Source organism: Rhizopus delemar, genomic scaffold (assembly GCF_000149305.1).
Source record: "Rhizopus delemar RA 99-880 supercont3.6 genomic scaffold, whole genome shotgun sequence".
Classification (NCBI taxonomy): Eukaryota; Fungi; Mucoromycota; class Mucoromycetes; order Mucorales; family Rhizopodaceae; genus Rhizopus; species Rhizopus delemar.
The window spans coordinates 2766739-2786664 of record NW_027137832.1 but is presented as its reverse complement, the minus strand read 5'-3'; the positions used below and the strand labels follow the sequence as shown (position 1 = coordinate 2786664).

The following is a 19926-nucleotide window of genomic DNA, read 5'->3' as shown; positions in this document are numbered from 1 at the left end:
TATGGACAAAGGTAATTATAAGAAGCATATCAAAAATTACAAAGAAAAAACATACCAATTACCGGAAATGTGTATTCCTTACCTTTACAACGTTTTCAACAGTGTAGGTCACAAATTAACAATACATTAGATTACGTCTGATTTGGCGAATAATATAGGGCGATATTAAAGAATATCGAAAGGCTATAAGGGATATTCCTGACTGTAGCAGTGGTGATGAAGCTATTTTCAGCTTTTTAGAAAATATATTTAGGGGAACGTAAGTAACTCTGTTAATTATATGTTAGTCCCTGTAGTGATGTACGTTTTATATCTATTTTTTTATAGCTATAGACTTCACACTAGCAATGTTGATCTCAAACATGGTGAATCCACCTTCAATTCACTTTTGCTTTATCCATTCATTGAAGCAGTAGCTGATTTTGTATCAGAAAATATGGCTTGGTCCAAAGCAGGGTTTAGAAATGGTGAAGCACCATTAGTGTCAATGCACAAGCAGCTTGAGAATACCGAGTTGTATCAAAATGACAACTATAATTATTTTGCATATGGAATAATCAAGCTATACGGCTTAAAAAAAATAGAGGTTCTTCTTCTGGAGACTTCTGGCAGTTTTGGGAACACTGATAAGTCAAAAATCTCATATGACCATCATAAGGGTCTCTTTGGAGCCCTAGTCATGTTGAAAAATATAGCCGATGAATTTCCTTTGGCTAGTATGAAAGCATTCCAAAAATGCAAGGCTTTTTTTTTTACATGCTGCAGGTAAGACACAAGCTTTATCTGTCTGCTTTAGCTTTCTTGTTCCTCCTCTCATCTAATTATTTTAGAAAAAACGGTTTATCTTTGGAGTATGAGATTTGAGCCAAAGGGCCCAATCTTTGAATTGTGGTTGGAGGATATGATGGTCATAAAACCTGATATTGAAGATAAATTGGAATCACTTCCCAGTTTTCTAAAATTCTTTTGGGGCATGAAGGTATTTATCCAGTTTTTTTATTCATTTGAAATATGCTTGATTAACCTTTGTTGCATTATATTAGTGCTTGTTAACCGAGAGCACGCAGAACTTTGCCCAGCTCAAAAAGGAGCATTATGAATGTATGATCAAAAATATGTTTAACGGTGTCACTACCCTCACACTCTTTCTTCGACGGTTAACTCATCTATTTTAAAATTAAATGGAGAAGATAAGACAGACATGAATTTGCTCGGCCCATTCTTTTGCGATCCATCCTCTCCTTAAACCATATTTTGTTCCTATGCCCTCTTTTTTGTAAATAATTATGACCATATAAAATTAAAATTAAGTTATGCCAAATAAACACATTTATTTTATTATATGCATATAAACACACAGTAAAAAATAGAAGGAGCCAAATTGGATATATTTTACAACAATGCTGTATACATATATAACGCAAAACATTTATAAACTAGTTAACTTAAAGAACATCAAATGAGGCTAACAAATATAACAGGACTCATTCTAATGTGGAGGATTAAAGACAGTTGAGAATAATCATAATTCTAGGATTAACAATAAAGAACACTAATGCTCATCCTGTTCAGAAAGGTAAAATCATTAGCAGTCTCCAGGCTTCTATGAACCTCATCTTTCTTGCTACTTGTAACAATTCTTAAATAATCTCTACAAAAACCATTAAGCATTTTGCTGAGAATAGTCTATATAAAAAAATTGGTAGCTCACAAAAGGTCATTTGGAGACAAAGACCGAAACTCCCCGATGTTTAAATTGCTCGTGAGGGAGCATGATTTGGTGTTTTATCAGTTTGTGTATCTATGGATTTGCTTTGATTGTTTACCAACATCTGATAATATAAAAAAAAAAAAAATCTATGGCCCATTTTAGGAAAGGGGTGGGGGGAAACTAATTTTAATCAATTAAATATAAGAATAAATAATTTACATAAAGGCATTCGCCAGGTTATCTACATTGAATAGATCCATTTTCAAGATCTTTAAAAATAAAACAGGTTATTAAAGATGAAAACAAGTCTTTTTTTTTTATGTCTCTTTTTGCTTACCTAACGACTGGAGGTTCTAAATTCAGGTTTTCCCAAACCATCTTGTAAAAGAGTGTACCGCTTTTCAAACGACCCACGACCCAGCTTTCGACCACGATACCACCAAAGAGTGGCAAGAGACCAACACCTTGCTTTTTACCAAATGTGACCATCATAGCATCGTATTTCTTTTTATATCTGCCTTTCAATTTATCATCGTTCAAGAGTGCCAATTGCAGCAGATTCTTTACTAAAGGTGGAACGTGATCCTTGATACGGTAGCCGTGTTTGGTTTCGCTAAAATCAGCTGCATCACCAATCACAAAGACATGCGATAGCTCTGGATGATCGACTTGAAAGGTAGGCCTGACCTTGATGTAACCACTCTCGCTAAGGATAGAGTTGCCGATTGTGCTATTCTTTAACCACTCTGTCTGGGGTCGATCACCAAAGGCAACGAGGACAAGATCGATGCCGGTCAGTGTCTTGCCTAGCTTGGTCTTGACAATGCCTTGCTCGGGTTGGTACATGGAACCCTTGGGATCATGACCAGGAGATGTCTCGATTCGGTCATTCAGGATCACCTTTACGTTATTTCTTTGCAAGAGAGCAAGTCCCCTTTCGGACAGTTTGACGTTGGTCGTGGATGAACTGAACAAGCGATTGTTTGAGTGGATCAAAGTGATCTCCTTGTCCTCATATGCATCACGAATTTCTCCAGTCAATTCGAATCCCACCGGTCCACCACCGACGATCAAGATGGATTTGGCTGATTGGATTCTCTGTCGGGTTTGATGAAGGTCGTTTCGGATATCCTCAATGTCGGTTGCAAGGGATTGCGCAGGAGGATGACGCTTTGTGCCGGTAGCAAGTATCAAGTAATCAAAGGGGATGGATGAACCAAAGCCTTGGACCTTACGATCAAGCACAATGTGGTTCTTTTCAAACTGGACAGCTGATGCTTGAATAACACGGTGCTTATCAGATTTAAACAAGTTGGTATAAGGGACCAAGATTTGTTGATCCCAATCGATTACAGCCGAACGAAGGCCTGCGATAGCATGATAAAAGTGTGTTTTCTAAATGGTAAAAGTATTGAATATTGGTACTGGTATGTAGTATGTGGTATGTGGCATGGGGATATATTTGCTTTGTGATAATCTAACCTTTTCAATAAGGATAATACGGTACTGAGAATCATTTGATCTAGTAAGCTCTTTCTCAAGTACATTTGCTGTTTCTACACCAGCAAAGCCACCACCAACGATAACAATGTTTTTTTCTTGAATCATTTTTTTAATGAAGAAATGATAAAGATGAAGGAGTAACAAAGATATATATATATATATATATATAAAACTGTAGTTTAATTTTATATAGTTTGTAAGAGGCCGCGGTCAGCATAGCATTTCTACTTGTATTACTAATTGATTAGAAATATTTAGTCATGTCTCACCTAAGCGAGGTTTCAGTGTTATTTCTAATGATCTGGAGGTTATCACCCATTAAAAACATGAGTTCCAAAGACTGATCCTCCTCAAAATCCAATTCATACAAAATGAAACTGAATTTCATTTCTTTTTTTTTTTTATTGCTACATGTTACTCAAAAAAAAAAAAAGGAAGGAGTGGGGAATTTCGGAGCAAATTAATAGTAATAAAGTCACATAGAAAGAATAGCATTGTTATCTGAGTGAAGGAGGAAACAGTTGGCTTTCTGACTAGTTTAGTTCATCCTGTTCAGTGATCTATTGCTTGCTATCGTCTCGGATATCTTGAACTGAATACACTTTGCCAGTGAAACCTCTAAATTCATGCTACACATGATTCAGATAAAGTACGAACCTGAATGCTGCTGGCAATGATAGATGTATTAAAGCATCGATCCTTATCCTCTTTCGTTTATGCATCTTCATCATCCAAAGCAAGTGGTCAGTTTGTAAGTTGTGATAGCAACATGAAAGCAGTGAGCGGGCAGCAATGGTACTACAATTGATAAAGCAGTGCTATATCCCAACGTATTTTAAACATCGTTCATGTTCAATTTACAAGAAATCAGAGTAGTGAATGCTTTACAAAGATTTATTACATTCTTTTCTCTATTATTTGGTCATAACTAATTCCATTCCTTTAACTCAGTGCAAGTTGTTTTGATATAACTTTATACTATATTCATTCCTAAAAAGAATGCCAATAGCATGCTTACTAAATGGCTTAAAGTTCTTCTTGTTGATTCAGCAGGTGAAGAAAAGTGCCTAGCAATAGCAGTCAGGTTAAGTTGGGAATCGTCGCGTTTAGGCTTAGCAGGCTTAGATGGAGGAGGGAAGGTGTTGTTAGGCGATGAAGGGGTGCTTAGATGGGGTGGTAGGATTACGAGGGAGAGAGGAAACGGTTGGCGATGTGGTGCGCCCAGATGGAGAAGGTGGGATGTCTGTGTTTGACGGCTTCGGAGCAAGTTGCTTCCGTAAGAAAGCGTGCTCTTGTTGTAACTTGCGTATCTCAATATGAGCAGTAGCTAAGACTGTCTGAAGTTGTTGGAGTTGCTTGTTGTTGTAGCGCATAGCAGGGACTTCAAAATAAACCAAAAGTCTATAGAAAGTGATGGAAAGCAGAAAGAAGTCCTCTCACTGTTTCATACACTTGCTTCACCCTTAATCCGTATACTCTTTGATGAGCTTTAAAAACATTAAAACTTTCATACATAAAAAAATTAAAATACTGTAGTGACCATTCCTGAACAATGATTTTTGCTATGTCATTTAAACCGTCAAAAACTGGCAGCTAAGTTATCCCTTCATCATTCGGCTTCATTCCACGTCCTCCTTATACCAACTTTGCGCAGAAATAAAAGAGAATGTCAATAGCTTATGATGCATTGTTTTCACAAATGGACTCTGAGGATGAAGATTCCCAATATCTTTTGTTTTCAGATCGAATTCTCACAGCATGACATCTGTTCTATGTCATGATCCTTGTACCAGTTTCCCTTTGTAGACCCTGCCATTTTATTAACCCTTCGTTATTATGTTTTTTCAAATTTGACATGTACGCTTTCCAGGAATAAGTCACATTTGACAAGCAGTACTTCTTGATCTCATTTAATTCATATACCACCCATTGTAGTAAAATAAATTTTACGATGCTTTTTATGATTTATACATCTTTTCCTTATCACATAATTCAATTACATGTACGCGATTTAAGATTTTTTTTTCAAAAAATTATAATTTTATTGTAATTAAATAAAACAGTTTGACAAGTCAATAACTTGGATATTTCAAGCCACTTACCCTACAATAGGAAAACAAAGTTAGAAAAACGTTACTTGATGGTTCGTTATAATATATTGTATGGAATCAGTTTAAAAAATAAACACGCTCTCGGTCATCATGAATCCGTGTTAGCATGGAATGTTTTTTGCTCATCATGACAAATACATTATAAACATTGGCATTAAACCTACCTATTATTATGTCCAAAAAAAATAAAAGGAGCAGACTTCTCTTTCTTTTCAGTCTATAATGAGAACAGGATGATTAATAAAAGAATTAAAAAAATTTTAAATAAAAATTTAGTTATTGCTTTGTGTCAGATAAGGGTAAGCTTGCATGTTTTATCGACATATTGTTTTCCGCCTGGGGCGGCAAAGCATTCATCATGGATAATAACAATAACTAAATCTTCATACTCTGTATTTACTATACCTTTTTCGAATAATGTAAAGAACAAGGAAACTTGTCAAACCTTGCTCTTTATAATTTTCGGTGAAAAAAATTTTTCGGACAGTGACTGTTGATCTTCTTGGACTGTTTACGCGCCTTGGTCAATCAAGGAGCAATCCGCCAAACGAAAAGGCAGGCTCTTGAAAAATTTCTCAAGCGTTTTAATCGAAGAATAACATATTCTCTTGCACGATAGAAGCCCAAGAAGAAAACCCAAGTAACAAAGTAAAAAAAATTTAAAGGATGACCTAAGTGAGTCAGTATAGAAAAGTAATAAATTATTTATGGATGAGCGTCCGTTCGTGTCCACAATTGATTCCTTTCAATTACTTTACTGTTCAAACGATATCCATGACAGGATGCATTTACTGTCTTTGTAGCCCTTTCTTCTCCTTTTGATTATTACGCAGGCCAGAAAATACTCTGGAGAATATGATAATAAATCACTATTCTCAAGTATAAAAAGATAATCTTAGGAGCACTTAAAGCTCAATATAGATCTGAACCAAACGAAGTGAATTCATTAAAACAGAACAATGTGAATGGCAACCATGTATTTGTAATCCATCGTATAATGATTCTATTGAATTTATAAAAGGAGAGACTCTCAAATGACTACACATAATAGCTTATTCATTTTTAGTATTAACTGAATATTAGCGTCAGAGAGTTACTGTTCTTCAACTTTTTAAAAAAAAAGCAAATGTTTTCCTTGCTTACTGTTACTTTTTATTTTACGTTTTTGCACAAAGTTATTTAAAATTTTCCATCCAAACTGCCGTTACTGCACAACTAACCTTAATTAAAGACTACTGGTGTTTGAGAAGTATTTGAGCTTTGATGGATGACCATAAGGTGCTTGATGCTGTACTCGTCTTTAACTGGTCATTACACAAAAAGAAGAAAAAAAAGCATAACATATTCTATCCTTAACTCTCTCTCTCTTGCTTGTTTGTTTAGTTTGTTAGTGACCACGACATAATTGTATATGAGGCACCATCTTTTTATAAAATGCGTTCCATGTTTTACAGGTAATACGGCAATAAAGCAAACGATTAATATTTTTTTTGAAAAAAGCAAACCAACTTGCAAAATTTCTATCTATAATGCGGTGCGAAATGAATGTAAAAATAAAAGGAAACAACTTCATGGCTACTTTGCCCGAATTCTTGAAGAATGACCTTTTTTTATGCCAATTGCAGTTTGATTGCTCTAGACGTTTTCTATTGCCTTTCCTAATCAGCAATGAAAAAGGAGGGTCTCAACAAATATTTCAATCCAACTTGACGGTAATGAAGAAAGCGTTACATGCGAGCAAATAACAAAATACTTGAAGAATATGGGCTTTAAACTACGTTTTGTTGACGATATTATGGACGTTTACAATAACCAAGTAGAGATTGAGCATTTTAAAGAAATTTATATTGCTTTACTTTTACTAATTCGACCCTCTGTACCTGATCAATGATGCACTAAGTACATTATGCTCTGAAGAAGAATTACTCAACCCTATTCAATACAAATGTTTACAGAAACATGATGAAAAACCCAGCGACACATACATCCATTTGTGGGGTGGACTACAAGAATGCGAATTGGTCAAATTTAAAAGCCCTACTCCTAGAGAAACAGTGAGCATACAACGCAAAGACAAAAAAATATTTGGCCAGCACAGTATCAAGTATTGATCTTTTGGCAATGCTGCGTTCATCCTCTGAAAATCTTCTCAGGGCAACATTTAACGCTTTTAGACAGTTGGAATTTCTGTTCATATATTCAGCATGTAAGCTGGCTACAGGCTCTCTATATCACTAACTTTGCGCTTTTCAGAGTACATACACACGTATATTCAAGTAGAGTACCTTCTGTGTCTCAGGAGATCTCTTCATGATGATTCGAAGAAACAAAATCACTCTTCTGGTCTATTTCAAACAGAAGGACAAATAAAATTCCAGAGTTTATCAGTTTTTGACCAATGATTTTATAAGAAGCACTAGCATTTGCTTAAAACTTACTTTAATTTTAATTAGGATATATTATTTGGTACAGGTAATATCCTAAATTTGCTATAGGCATGGAAGACAAAGAGAAACAGAAATCGTCCACCCTAGAAATCTCTCAGTGATTAAAGCAATGAGTCAGTCACAAAAATTGATATTCAACAAAATGTTATCTAGCAACATCGAAATGATCAGAAAGATCATATAATTGCTGTGAAAAATACATGCTATATCAGGTTCTATTCGTGATATTCATGCTCCTAATGCCATTGCTGTATCTTAAGCTTGCTGCGACAAAAATACTCAAAGAATCAAATATACTTATCTGTGTGTTTCCCACTTGCATTATATGTGGCCAGAACTGCGTCATATTTCTTTTGGATTATATAATTCATGAAACTTAAAAAACAGAATAAACAATGCATTTAAACTCGTGATATTGATTTTTAAGAACAAAAATTTCTTAATATTTTGAGTTCTGCTGTTACTACAAGTACTTATAGGAAAGCTACTATAGTACTATATAATCCCTTTGAAGCTTTGTAGTATGTGTTTGCACTCATTTACATTCATTCTTTTCAAGGTTCAAGGAGCGCTAAAAATTGAACTACAGGAACAGTCTGTGCAAGCGCCGCGGTAACCAAATTTGAAATATGGTTTGGGGAAGTCTATTTTCGCGTGACATGAATAACTTGGACGCCGTTTGAGTTTATGCAAATCAGACTTTAATAATACTGTATGATTGAAATTAATTAATATCGTGTAAAGGCCAATCTAGACATTCATGTAATAAGAAGAAATGCTCAGGGATACGTATTCAAAGGGATTTAGTTTTGTGTAACTGTATTATATCGTAAGGTTGATGCCAACTGTGATTGTTAAAAGTGGCTTAGTAAATGTATCTTTCACCTTTTTTATATCATTCTTAAAAAATATCCGCAGTAGTAATGTAAACTTACTCCAAGATTTATATAAAAATAAAGCTTCCCTAAAATCTAGATATTGACAACTAATGACTTTTTTAAAATAGTTGTAAATTGCAGTCGTACGGCCGTGGTGGAACAAAAAAAAAAAAAAAAAAAAAACTGTAGCACACAAAAAATAACAAATAGAAAACCACTCTCGTTTTTCATATTTATACTTTTAACTGGTACATCTTTTACAAAAAGGGTACAAATAAAGTTGGAGACGAGGTTACAAGCTTCTGGTATATTCTTATTCTTCCTTTTTTGATAAAGTGAAACTTCTTTGTTAAACAAGTGTTTGTTTTCTTTGAGTAACATTCTTTAGTTTGTACTAAGTTTTTTTTTTTTTTTTTTTTTTTTTTTTTTTTATTTTGTAAAACTTTGAACCAAGTTACAACCGAGGCTTTATCAAAGTCGTTTTTCTGATGAACGTCTACTGTAACACATACTATAATAGCGTATTTATGGACATATTAACACTATGCCACTTATCGCTTCCTTAGAATGCAATGATCCTTATAAAAGAAACCTCCGGATATATAAAATGGATCATAATCAAATGCAAATATTGATTACTTGATTTGAAATTCGAATGAGATGAACAGATGGAGATTTTGAAGTTTTTTATTCTAAATCTATGCAAAGTATCTGTTAACAGTACTATCAAGCTAATTTAAAATTAAAAACAAAGCGATACAAAAAGACTGGCTGAAAGTACATGGATAATAATAAGTCATAAACTATCCCCATTAATTACAATCTAACTCTTAAAATGATAATTGCTATGTGGTGTCCCTACGAAGCCTTAACAACTGAAATAGGACAACAAGCTCACCATCTAGGTCATTTGCATTTGCTATTCAATATGCTGATTACTCGTGAAGTACTTCTAATGACAAGTTTTGAGGCCAACACTAAGTTCATACATAGTTGAAAACAATAAAGACTTTTTTTAAAAAAATCTTGCAAGTAGCTTCCAAAGCGTATTTATCGCATAAATAGTATTATTTTTGTCTGTCGTTATTAAAGCTATTGTTGTCTTATGGCCAAGTTGGAAAATGCTTCATTTTTTTCCATAGAAACGATATGATTAATCTACGCAATATAAAAGGAATGAACCATATTTAGTATTTCCAGCTCTCAAGAAGGCTTCTGTTTCAGATAATACTATTGGCGCTACTTTTAACGAAATGATGTATAATACCCTTGATCTTGCCTTCTCCAAACTTTTTCAATAGGTTCTCAACTTCATCAATTCCGAAGGCACATTAGATACTAGTGTTCCATACAAAAGAAGCAATAATTTGAAACAATAACGATCCGAATTTACTATTTAATTTTTACTGAAGTTATTTGGATTATTTGATCTTCAAAGTAGTATTGAATGTAAACGAGGATTGACAAAGAGGCTCAACGGGTGCTCAGATGTAAACAGGACGCAGTGGTTGGTTATTTTAGATATAGATACAAAAAAGAAGGTAATATTTGCGTTCAATGAGAAGCTTACCTATTTTTCTAACTACCTTTTATTTATGAATATATGATGGCCTCTTATTGGCATGAATTCATTAGAACAAGGCACCCTAATAATTGGGACTCGATCGATGCTCACCTCATGCAAAAGGTGGCTGGCACATTTGAATATCACTTATTCAAGGCTGAGAGCAGATCGATGCTAATTCATTTTGCTTCAAGCTAAATTGCTTGTGATAGATATTTATACATTTCGAGTAAGTGGCTTGATATCTTTATTAACCTTATTGTAATTTTCAGGTGCTTTAGCAGTTGCCATTAAGAATAGTTGTTATAAAATCTTTTAATTTATTCCTTTGTACATTCTTCATGAATTATCTTTCATTCTAGAAACTCTTGGCTTATTTAGATAACAGCATTTTTTAGGGCTACCTGACCTATAAAAAATATCAATAATAATTCTTAATGCTATTTCAGCTTATGGAGTTATTAACATGTCTTTGAAAAAGCCCAAGATTACAAAGAAGAGGAAACCTTCTAAGTTGCTGAAAGCTTCTGTACCATTATAATTAAAAGATAAGTAAGCTTTGAATACTATCAAGATTCATTATCTAGTGTTAAGACCACACAGATTAAAAATACACATGTTGTCATGAAAATGGTTCTATCCATTGTACCAGGAAGCATGATAAGTACGTATAAAGCTGTAAAATGCAAATGTATATACTTTATTTTCAGTTTTCCTTTCTGAGCGTTATTGAAGAATTCTGGGCTAAAATAAAAGTTGGGTTTAGACATAGAAAGCTCATACAAGAAGATTCAATTTGTAAAAGGGCAGCGTACATTGTATATATTATTAATAAAACTAGTGTACAAGGCAAGATTAAGCACTCTATGCACTTTTCTTTTGTTTTGAAAAAGCCAAGAAAATTAAACAAATGATCATTACTATCCTTCAAGTCATATTTATGATTACATTTCACTAATAAAAATTAGGCTGTCCGCCAATTAAAAACAATTGAAGGCGCTGTTTTTTTTTTTTTTTTTTTTTTTTTTTTTTCGTTCATAAACACTTGGCGAAGTTAAAATCAACATTTATTTTTTATTTAGGAAATCCTGTTGAGCGCCTGATTAAAAAACACCTGGTTAGCCTGGGTCAGACGAAGTTATTCTTACTTTTATGCTTTTTTTTTTGTTATTTTAATTTTTTTGGAAAATCCGACAAATTCTCTGAAGATATTGCATGCTTAATAAAGCAAGTTTTAAAGTTTAGCATAACAAACATAAAAAAACTATTAACTCACAAATAAGTCATCTTTGATAATGAGATTTGTTGGGATGCACTCGCAAATATTGGGGTTTTTTATGGAGGCAAAGCTCAAATTTTTTCTTTTTTTTGTTTTGATTGAAATGTGATTGGGTAAGAAAAGCTGTTATTAGTAATTTAGACTAATTCAATGCGAAAAGGGATAAGACACAGTGGACGCAACCTTGAAGAAGGAGGTCTTCTCGACAAGCCTAGTGGATGAGCTTGTGGGCACTTTGAGTGATAACAAATGGAACAAAAGGTTGTCTGTTGAAAATCAACTGCCAGTTTGCACGCCATACAGCCAGTAACGTATATCCAACCACTATAGCTGGGGAGGCAGGCAGAGGACAACAGATAGGTGGAAGAAATTCCAGATGGAAAAGGGCTTTTTGTAGTTGGTTTGTCGTCAAAAGTAAACGACGAAGATACAAATATTTGGAAAAAAAAATAAGTTGCAATTTTTGTCTGATAATTGTATAAATGCCCATTTGCACACTGATCCGCGTCAAGTATCAGCTACAGTGTTTACGATCCCTAATAGCGTATTTAAAAATTTCTAATCAGCAAACGTAATAATAATGTTTTTGTGGATATTCTTCAAAAATCCATTCAACATTCTGTTAATGCTTTTACGACAGATGTGATAAAAATCCAAAAACAAATAATATGACTTCATCTTAATCGCCATATCAGTAAACCTGAACTTCGGCTCCTTATAAAAAAATTGTTGAAGATCAAAGTGAAGTAAAGTTTGGATTTACAAGTTGTTTCTCGAGGTTACAAAAATAATGAAGACCTTTCTGTCGGTAAATTTGCAAAGCATGCACAGTCCTGTAAGTATTATACAGATAAAAAGCGAGCTGTCATGTGTAGTTGATCGCACTTGAAGCATCACATCAAGAGCAGCCAACTAAACCTACAAGAAGCAAAAAGTTTAATGGCTCCTTTTGTGTTATGCGAGGGTCTCGAAGCAGATGTATGTAGCATAAAGTTGATAGATGAGACCTGAACCGTCGTTGACAAAGTAAAGGATATGCATATTCCTTCGTCGATAACTGAAACTAAAGATGGTGGAATATGTTCCCTCCTGGAGACTTTAAGCGAGTTTAATATTTGTATTTAAATTTTAAAAGAGTTAGATTTGGCACTAATAGTTACATTATATAGGAGAGATATATTGTTGTGTATGAAATATCAAGAGGAAGTCAAAAAAGAAAGACAAACACGCGAAGGATATACAAGAAGTATTCTGGAAAAACTCATTTAATGAAGAATAAGTATTAAGACATTTTTTATATTAAAAAAATATAATTGTTATTGTTTCAAGAACTATGTTGGAGTCGTTGACATGCGTTAAAACATCCTTCATTGGATCGTACTTTTTTTCCTTCATTAAAAATGTTTTCCTGTCCATCTTTATAAAAAATGGTATTCAGTAATCTTGTGTCCATCCATTATGGCAAACATTTTCCTCTGTTAAATTTAGAACAATCAATGATTCATCAACGTATCAGTCCAAGATCACGGTCTCCAAATTTCATCTAAATTATTTTGGAATGCTATTATGCTTCTGCAAGCTCATAACGTCTGGTATAGGGTGCTCAATATCAAGGTACCTACGATGTCTTGCACAGAATTCAAACCATGAAGTCTGCTCAATGTCGACTCTGTCAAAAATATACCGATATTATTGAACATTTTCTTCTGTCTCCGCAAGCTTTCCATAATGTCAAGCATCTGTCAAAACTTCTATCCTGACATCAACACTTATCGAGAATATATAATATATTTCCTTCACATTTTAGAGCCTCCTAGCTCCCTTTCTCTTTTTCCGGTACTCAACCTTTTGTTACGATGGTGTCCACTTCATTGTGGTATTTCTATTAGCAGGGTATTCCTTTTCAACATACTACAACTGTATATAAAATCATCTCACAAGTACCCACACTAAGTTATAAATACTCGCTATTGGATTAGCTCATACGCTTAATCATCTTCTACTACAATCCCTTGATCCAATATATGTATACTTTTGCTGAAGTAATAACCTAGTCACACCACTCCGCGATGTGTGGCTCAAAGTTTAATAAAAATAACTTATTTACAAAAAAAAGTGCAACCTCGAGGGTAGCTCGCTTGTTTAATTTTAAATTTATGGAAATTTAAAACAAATCATGTTGGTGGGACCCAATATGGTTTGTAAACAACTGATGTTCGTATCCCAAGTTTGTTTGGTATTTATTGTTTCTTTAAATATTTAACGTGTTTTTCTGCTGTGAATGATCCTAGTCATTAAACCATAAGAGTATATAGCATATAGGAATATGTTCGAAACAACAAATCTCGTTTACTTGATTATCATGAATCTAAAAACATTAGACTAAAGATCGAAATTGACGGGTTTCAACCGTGCTTGGTTTTCTCAGTTAAGTGTTACACAAAAACAAATTTTATTTTGACCACCCCATTTAGACCTAAAAAAAGAGAAATCCATGGCAAAAAAGCCTATTTATTTTTAATAGCCCACTTTTTTTTGTACAGTAATTACATAAAAAATACAGTAATTTTTTTTTGTGAAAAAGCAATATGAACAAATGCGTCATTTTTTTTTTTTTTTTTTTTTTTTTTTTTTGAAAGGGAGTTAAAGAGAATGGAATTATTTCAGCATTAATGGTTCTATTCCGAGATCAGATGCGCTTTCGTCATACATTGAGGAAGAGTTTGTATTAGGTAGAACCATTCCATTTCGAAACATTGGAACAAGGTTGTTCGCAGAATGAGCGCCTTGCTGTTCTTCGCCGTTTTGCCTTTGCCCATAATAATGGTTGTTATTGTTATAACCATCGAAATGAGATGTCCCATTCGAAGATGCTGTTGTGGCCTGCAGAGGAAAGTTTTGATATTTTGGGGCATTGTCAATGTCCATAGATTGAAATAGTTGAGCATTAGTTACCGAGGGATCATCCTGCTTGATAGTACTGTTGAGTGGATGAATCGGATTTAATAACTGTCCAATATTCGGACTTGAGGATAACCCGTGTGGATGGCCGCCTCCGCTTCCAATTGATGTTGGTGTTGGCGCCGTAGATCCTGCAATAGCCATGCCTACTGCTGCTGAATCGTTTCCGCAAGCTGTATTATTATTGTTATTGTCTGATTTTATGTGCGGCTCATTTCCAGATAGGAACATATCTGATACTATATGAGGATGAATTGATGATTGCTGCTGTTGTTGCTGTTGTTGTTGCTGCTGCTGCTGTTGTTGTTGTTGTTGCTGCTGCTGTTGTTGTTGTTGCTGCTGTTGCTGCTGCTGTTGCTGCTGATGATGTGGTTGTCTATCTGTTTGAATATTGGACATAAGATCAAAGCTATTACGAGCGGCAAATCTTTGCATGGGTCCAGAAGAAGCGGATGAAATAGAGTAATGTCTGGGGTGATGAGGAAATGATTGATGTACGGGGGATAACATAGGTGAGGAAGTAATACTTGATGGAGAAGGTAATGGGGAAAATCCTGCTGTATTGTTGTACATTGCATGTGAGTAGTAGGAGGAAGGCAAGCTGATATTATTAGTGGATAATTTGCGAAAGCCGCTGTTATTATTGCTGTCCACATCCATCCTTCCTGAAGCGGTATTGGAACTAGTAGCACTAGCAAGTGATGGGGTATATAGCATAGATGGTTGATGCGAGTTCCCCGCCATTATACTATTATTGTTATTGTTGTTTGAATGGTGAAGTGAACCTAATGACATACTACGATATGAATGTGCGCGTCTTTCATCTAATGCACATGTTAGACATAAATACACCAAATAAAATATTCTACAATTTACTTACCGTAATGTGGGTGGCCTCCGCCCATATATGCGCCTTCTGAATGTTCAAAAGAAGGCTCCACCACAGGAGGAACTCTGAAGTTCTGCTTTACCAATAGATCTGGAGAAATTTCCAAACTTGCTAATTCTGGCACAGAAGACGGGGTACGTAATTTGTTTGTTACAATATCTTGAGGATGATAGTAGGACACTAAATGTTGCGTAATACCATTCACAATAACTGACATTGTCTTTTTTATGAGGCCGTCTTTTCGAAAGCGATAGGAATCGGAAAGGCTACCGACCAGTCGGCGTTCCCTATTACGATCTGCCGAAATACCAATACCAGCCGTCTGATCTGCACTGAAGCTACGCTGTCTCGAGTCATTGGCAATATTTGATAATTTCTTGTCGCCGGGCGCTCTTTTATCAAGTTCACGGTAAATCAAAAAATTACCTAGAATACGTGAAGGGCTCCATACTAAACCATCCGTCCATCTCTTAATGCCTTTAATTGAAATAAGTCTGAGTTCTATAGACATTTAAACCCCTGTAGATATGATTTATATACCTGATTCTCTTTCATCAAATACAAAAACTGAACCTGATCTTATCATACGTCTTTCCTTTTCTTGCAGTCTTCTACATACTCTTGGTAGTAAACCTCTTCTACATCCTTCAAAAATAAGCAATACATCTTGAGTCGTTTCAATATATCCATGGAACGTTTCCGTCATATTTTTTACTCTTTCTATTTTTTATGCTAAAAAGAAAGTCAAAATAATGCTAAAATAAAAACGCTTATTTTTTCAACTACCTTCTTTTAACTTTATTTTTATTTCCCCTTATTTTCTTTCTAGAACGAAACAAAAAAAAAAATAAAAAAAACAAACCAAAGTAGAAATAAAAGTTACAAGAGAGAGAAAGAAAAAAAAAAGGTAATGGAATAGAAAAATCCCTAGAGAACCGCTGTGCTACAAGTAGCGTAAATTATTTTCCGTACGCAAATAATAAAAAAAGAATGATTTCGTTGGGAGTGGCGAGTTCTATTCCCGAGTAAAGACGCAACAAAGGTTGATTGGATAAGAAAGAGAAATGGCAAAAAAAAAAAGAAAGGTGTTATGCGGAATTTAAATGGTTATTTTACGAATATCTGTGGCTCACTATTTGTATAAAAAAAGTGTCATTTTTCTATTGTAAAGGCTATTTTTACATTGGTGCTACTTTACTACAACATATTTCTATAATGTATGTATCTGAACATTTTACTTATTTTTTTTTTCGCATTTTGTTAAATACAAGTAACACAAGTAAAAAAAAAAAAAAGATAGAATTGCCTGGATTGGAAAAAAGAATTTTTTTATGCAGAAAAAAAAACAAGTAAATGGGACAATGTATGACAATCAATGTCAAATTAATAGACATTATGACCCTTTTGTTACTCTCTAATTAATTAGATTATTTTCTATCGATAATAAATCTACTATGATAATAGTTGAATTATAATTGAATATGTCCGGAGTTACTATGGAAACAACAGTGTTCACTGATAAATGCAGCCCACTTATCAGCCCCTGTATACAAGATATAAATAGTATCCAGCAATATTTATTGTGGATTCTTAAATATTCAATTATATCTCTCTAGGTTTCGAGATACTCATCTTCTTGATTGGAACGTGGCCACGTAATTCGCTCTTTACATTCAAGTATTCAATGGCTTCATCACTAACTATATGACTGCACGATATCAAGTCAACTAAGCATTGCCCCGTGTTTTGATCGACAATGATGGCTTGTATATCACATCCATTTTGTAGTAAAAGCTCTGTTAATGGGAAAAGGCGTCCATACTCGCTACTTTGACTATCACTGCTCTCTGTTGATCTATCTTCGCTTCCCGTTCCCTCTGTTGCTATATTTGGCAAGCAGTTACTACGCATATCATCGGTTTTGTAAGATGAGTATTGATCTTTTATCAAAGCAAGGACCAGAGGATATCTTAAAATGATGCAGTCAGTTTTTGACTGCGCTAGAGCAAACTCTTTGGGTAGTATTAATGTGATCTTTTCCATGTTATCCAGTGGGAATGGTTGGTGTAAGTTGGCGCCTGTTCCAATTGAATAAAGAATTTTAGGAACATCATTCTCAAGAATCCCCTCAAACAGTAAATCGGAAGGAGCTTCATTTGTTAGGCGTAGAAAGTGCTTATTCAAATACTTTTCTCGGACATACCTCGCCTTGACTTCTCTTGCATTTGTACTTGATGGCTTCACAACTCTGTCTTGGTTTACTAAATTATATTCCCACAATGCGTTAAATCTCGAATTACCAATCAGTTTCAGGAGTTGAACAAGTTCAGCCGTCAGTGATTCGCTGTCAAGAGTAAGTGAGCGAACTTTGGATATATGTGTCCCTAAACTTCTGTGTACACCTGAGCAGTCTTGATTCAAAAAAAAAAAAAAAAATTAGTACATGTTAATAGTCAAATAACATCCATCCTGTTTACCTATACACAAAAGGATACCAAAATTAAGGGAACACCAATCTGGATTTTGAGCAGAGCAGTCAGCACAAAAAGAGTTGGAGGGATCTTGCTGACAGAGCTGCTTCAGTAACCACGATCCGTTACATGAGCTGCTTTTAATAGTCTGCAACTTGTCATAAGATTGTGATAGCCGCTCTTTACGTCTACGAGACTTCTTTGGCTTTAGTTTAGCTATTCCATCTAGAGCTTTACTTATAGTCTTTTCAGGGGACCAATCTGGAAGAGGTGCCGAAACATCTTCAAAGAAAGCAGCGCAACTTCCTGTTCCGTTCAATGACCCGCAAATAGCATTGTTTATCGTAGCCATCCAGCTAGATAACTCTTCACTAGATGTTGCCTGATATACTCTGCGTACATTGGGTGTTATAACTTCAAAGCAAAAGCGACGTCCAGCCTCGCGTGCTTCTTTGACCGTTGCTAGTTTTAAAAGTATAGGCTGATTGTGAGTCTGCAGTTGGTGTTTCCAGTTTGTGTATTCTTGAAGCTGGCCTTTACTTAAAACACACCAGTACCTAGTACAAATCGAATGATTTAGTAAGTTAACCGGAAGCTTTCTATACAATATGAACTTACTTGTGCCAATGATCGCCAGAAAAACTATGTGAGCTTCTTCGCTTATTGGGCTTAGACGATGTGTATAAGAAACCTTCCTTCTTATGTCCAACGTTACTCAAAGATGCCTGATCCATTTGTTGAAGATCTCTGATACCATTGAATTTATTTCGATTCTCTAGCGACAGGGGGATGTGTGTTAAGATTTGATTTGTGGGAAGTGATTCGTTGGATACCATGTCCAAATTAGCTTTCTTTCCAGTTAATTCTGGTATATGAGTTTCATGAAGAACTGTTATTGCATAATTTGATTCTAATTCCTTTCTTTTTTCGTCTCTTTCTTGATTCATAACTTTTTGTTCACGACTAGCTTCAGCGATATATGATGCCACATCTTCCAAACCATTCTTATGTTGCTCAAGCGTCTTACAGGCTTCATGATAAAATGCATACTGTTTTTCATGATGGTGAAGCAAATGATATAATACTTCCTGTTCCTTCTTGCCGCCATGTAAATCTGTTAAAAAGGTGTAATAATCAAAGCGAGCCAAATCAAACTGCTGCTTTCTCATGTTGAATTCCAGTTGTGTGCTTAGCTTCTTTTTTTCAGAATTGAAGTTTATAGTGGCGTTTTTGTTACGCAGGTACTTTGATAAATAAACATAATAATCTTTGCTGGCATCTTCAAACTGTCTTTTCTTTGTATCTGTTACCTTCACATCTAGTTCATATAGTTTCTTTAAAGGATCAATAACCAACGTCTGCATACAAAGATGAAGCCTTTGTTGTTGCTCAAATAACTTGTCCAAGATATTATTTAAATAATAGTCAAATAGGGGCTTAGTAAATGATGCTTTTCGAACTGCCGCGATAAATTCTTGCTCACTTTCCAGCATATTTTGTCGCGCCCTAAACGATGCTGTAGCAGTCGTTATTATATTTTTCAAATCGGATTTTAGAAAAGCAGTACGATCTTCATATTCTTTGATAGTCGCACGAAACAATGGGCCATCATCCAAATAGATGCTGACGGGGGATTTTTGATGAGCAGTATTTGTTGACGACGTAGAATCACTGGTAATAGAATTATTTGACATGACAAATGAATGACTTTTTATTAAGTAAAAAGAAAAGATAAAAGTTAAGTATTAATAAAAAATAAAATAAAAATAAAAAGAGGAAAAAGGAAAACATGAGGTTTAGGTTTTTATGAACTTTTCCAAATTTAGTTTCCTATTTTTCATTGTGGCAGGAACTGTACTACGTGCTTTTTTATTTCCGCCAAGAAACCTCATTATATATTAAAGCATTCTTGGATGTTTTGTAAAGTTGAACGACAGAAAATATATATATAGCGTTTAGCTACATAAATTTTAGAAAGTAAATTTGAGATTTAGTAAAAATAAGAAAAGATACAAGCAAGTTAGCGTCATGGTGTTACAGATAAAAGTTCATAAAGAAATTTAATATTTCCATAATCTTTGTTACTTATATTACGAAAAAATATAAATCTAG

At 34.5% G+C, this 19926-nt stretch overlaps 8 protein-coding genes across 8 annotated transcripts; 4 read left to right on the top strand and 4 right to left on the bottom strand.

Annotated features, from left to right (window-relative positions):
* Position 1: 1 nt before the first annotated feature.
* RO3G_09075 (uncharacterized protein) lies at positions 2–864 on the top strand (the record flags this gene model as incomplete). Its single annotated transcript, XM_067663660.1, has 4 exons — positions 2–103; positions 159–259; positions 328–765; positions 831–864. The coding sequence occupies 4 exons, from the start codon at positions 2–4 to the stop codon at positions 862–864; spliced, it is 675 nt and encodes a 224-aa protein (XP_067519761.1).
* Positions 865–1869: 1005 nt separating this feature from the next.
* Positions 1870–3319, bottom strand: RO3G_09074 (uncharacterized protein; the record flags this gene model as incomplete). The annotated part of the gene is made up of 3 exons (XM_067663659.1): positions 1870–1891; positions 2049–3106; positions 3194–3319. The coding sequence occupies 3 exons, from the start codon at positions 3317–3319 to the stop codon at positions 1870–1872; spliced, it is 1206 nt and encodes a 401-aa protein (XP_067519760.1).
* Positions 3320–4359: 1040 nt separating this feature from the next.
* RO3G_09073 (uncharacterized protein) lies at positions 4360–5030 on the bottom strand (the record flags this gene model as incomplete). The annotated part of the gene is made up of 3 exons (XM_067663658.1): positions 4360–4615; positions 4665–4701; positions 4970–5030. The coding sequence occupies 3 exons, from the start codon at positions 5028–5030 to the stop codon at positions 4360–4362; spliced, it is 354 nt and encodes a 117-aa protein (XP_067519759.1).
* A 2057-nt stretch (positions 5031–7087) lies between these two features.
* Positions 7088–8031, top strand: RO3G_09072 (uncharacterized protein; the record flags this gene model as incomplete). The annotated part of the gene is made up of 4 exons (XM_067663657.1): positions 7088–7141; positions 7281–7379; positions 7779–7797; positions 7985–8031. 4 exons carry the CDS (start codon positions 7088–7090, stop codon positions 8029–8031), a joined length of 219 nt encoding a protein of 72 aa, XP_067519758.1.
* Positions 8032–12283: 4252 nt separating this feature from the next.
* RO3G_09071 (uncharacterized protein) lies at positions 12284–12382 on the top strand (the record flags this gene model as incomplete). The annotated part of the gene is made up of 1 exon (XM_067663656.1): positions 12284–12382. The coding sequence occupies one exon, from the start codon at positions 12284–12286 to the stop codon at positions 12380–12382; it is 99 nt and encodes a 32-aa protein (XP_067519757.1).
* A 2329-nt stretch (positions 12383–14711) lies between these two features.
* Positions 14712–14855, top strand: RO3G_09070 (uncharacterized protein; the record flags this gene model as incomplete). Its single annotated transcript, XM_067663655.1, has 1 exon — positions 14712–14855. One exon carries the CDS (start codon positions 14712–14714, stop codon positions 14853–14855), a length of 144 nt encoding a protein of 47 aa, XP_067519756.1.
* A 342-nt stretch (positions 14856–15197) lies between these two features.
* Positions 15198–15560, bottom strand: RO3G_09069 (uncharacterized protein; the record flags this gene model as incomplete). The annotated part of the gene is made up of 2 exons (XM_067663654.1): positions 15198–15202; positions 15335–15560. 2 exons carry the CDS (start codon positions 15558–15560, stop codon positions 15198–15200), a joined length of 231 nt encoding a protein of 76 aa, XP_067519755.1.
* A 1827-nt stretch (positions 15561–17387) lies between these two features.
* On the bottom strand, positions 17388–19508 carry RO3G_09068 (uncharacterized protein; the record flags this gene model as incomplete). Its single annotated transcript, XM_067663653.1, has 4 exons — positions 17388–17421; positions 17547–17754; positions 17821–18371; positions 18433–19508. 4 exons carry the CDS (start codon positions 19506–19508, stop codon positions 17388–17390), a joined length of 1869 nt encoding a protein of 622 aa, XP_067519754.1.
* Between the last annotated feature and the right edge of the window lie 418 nt (positions 19509–19926).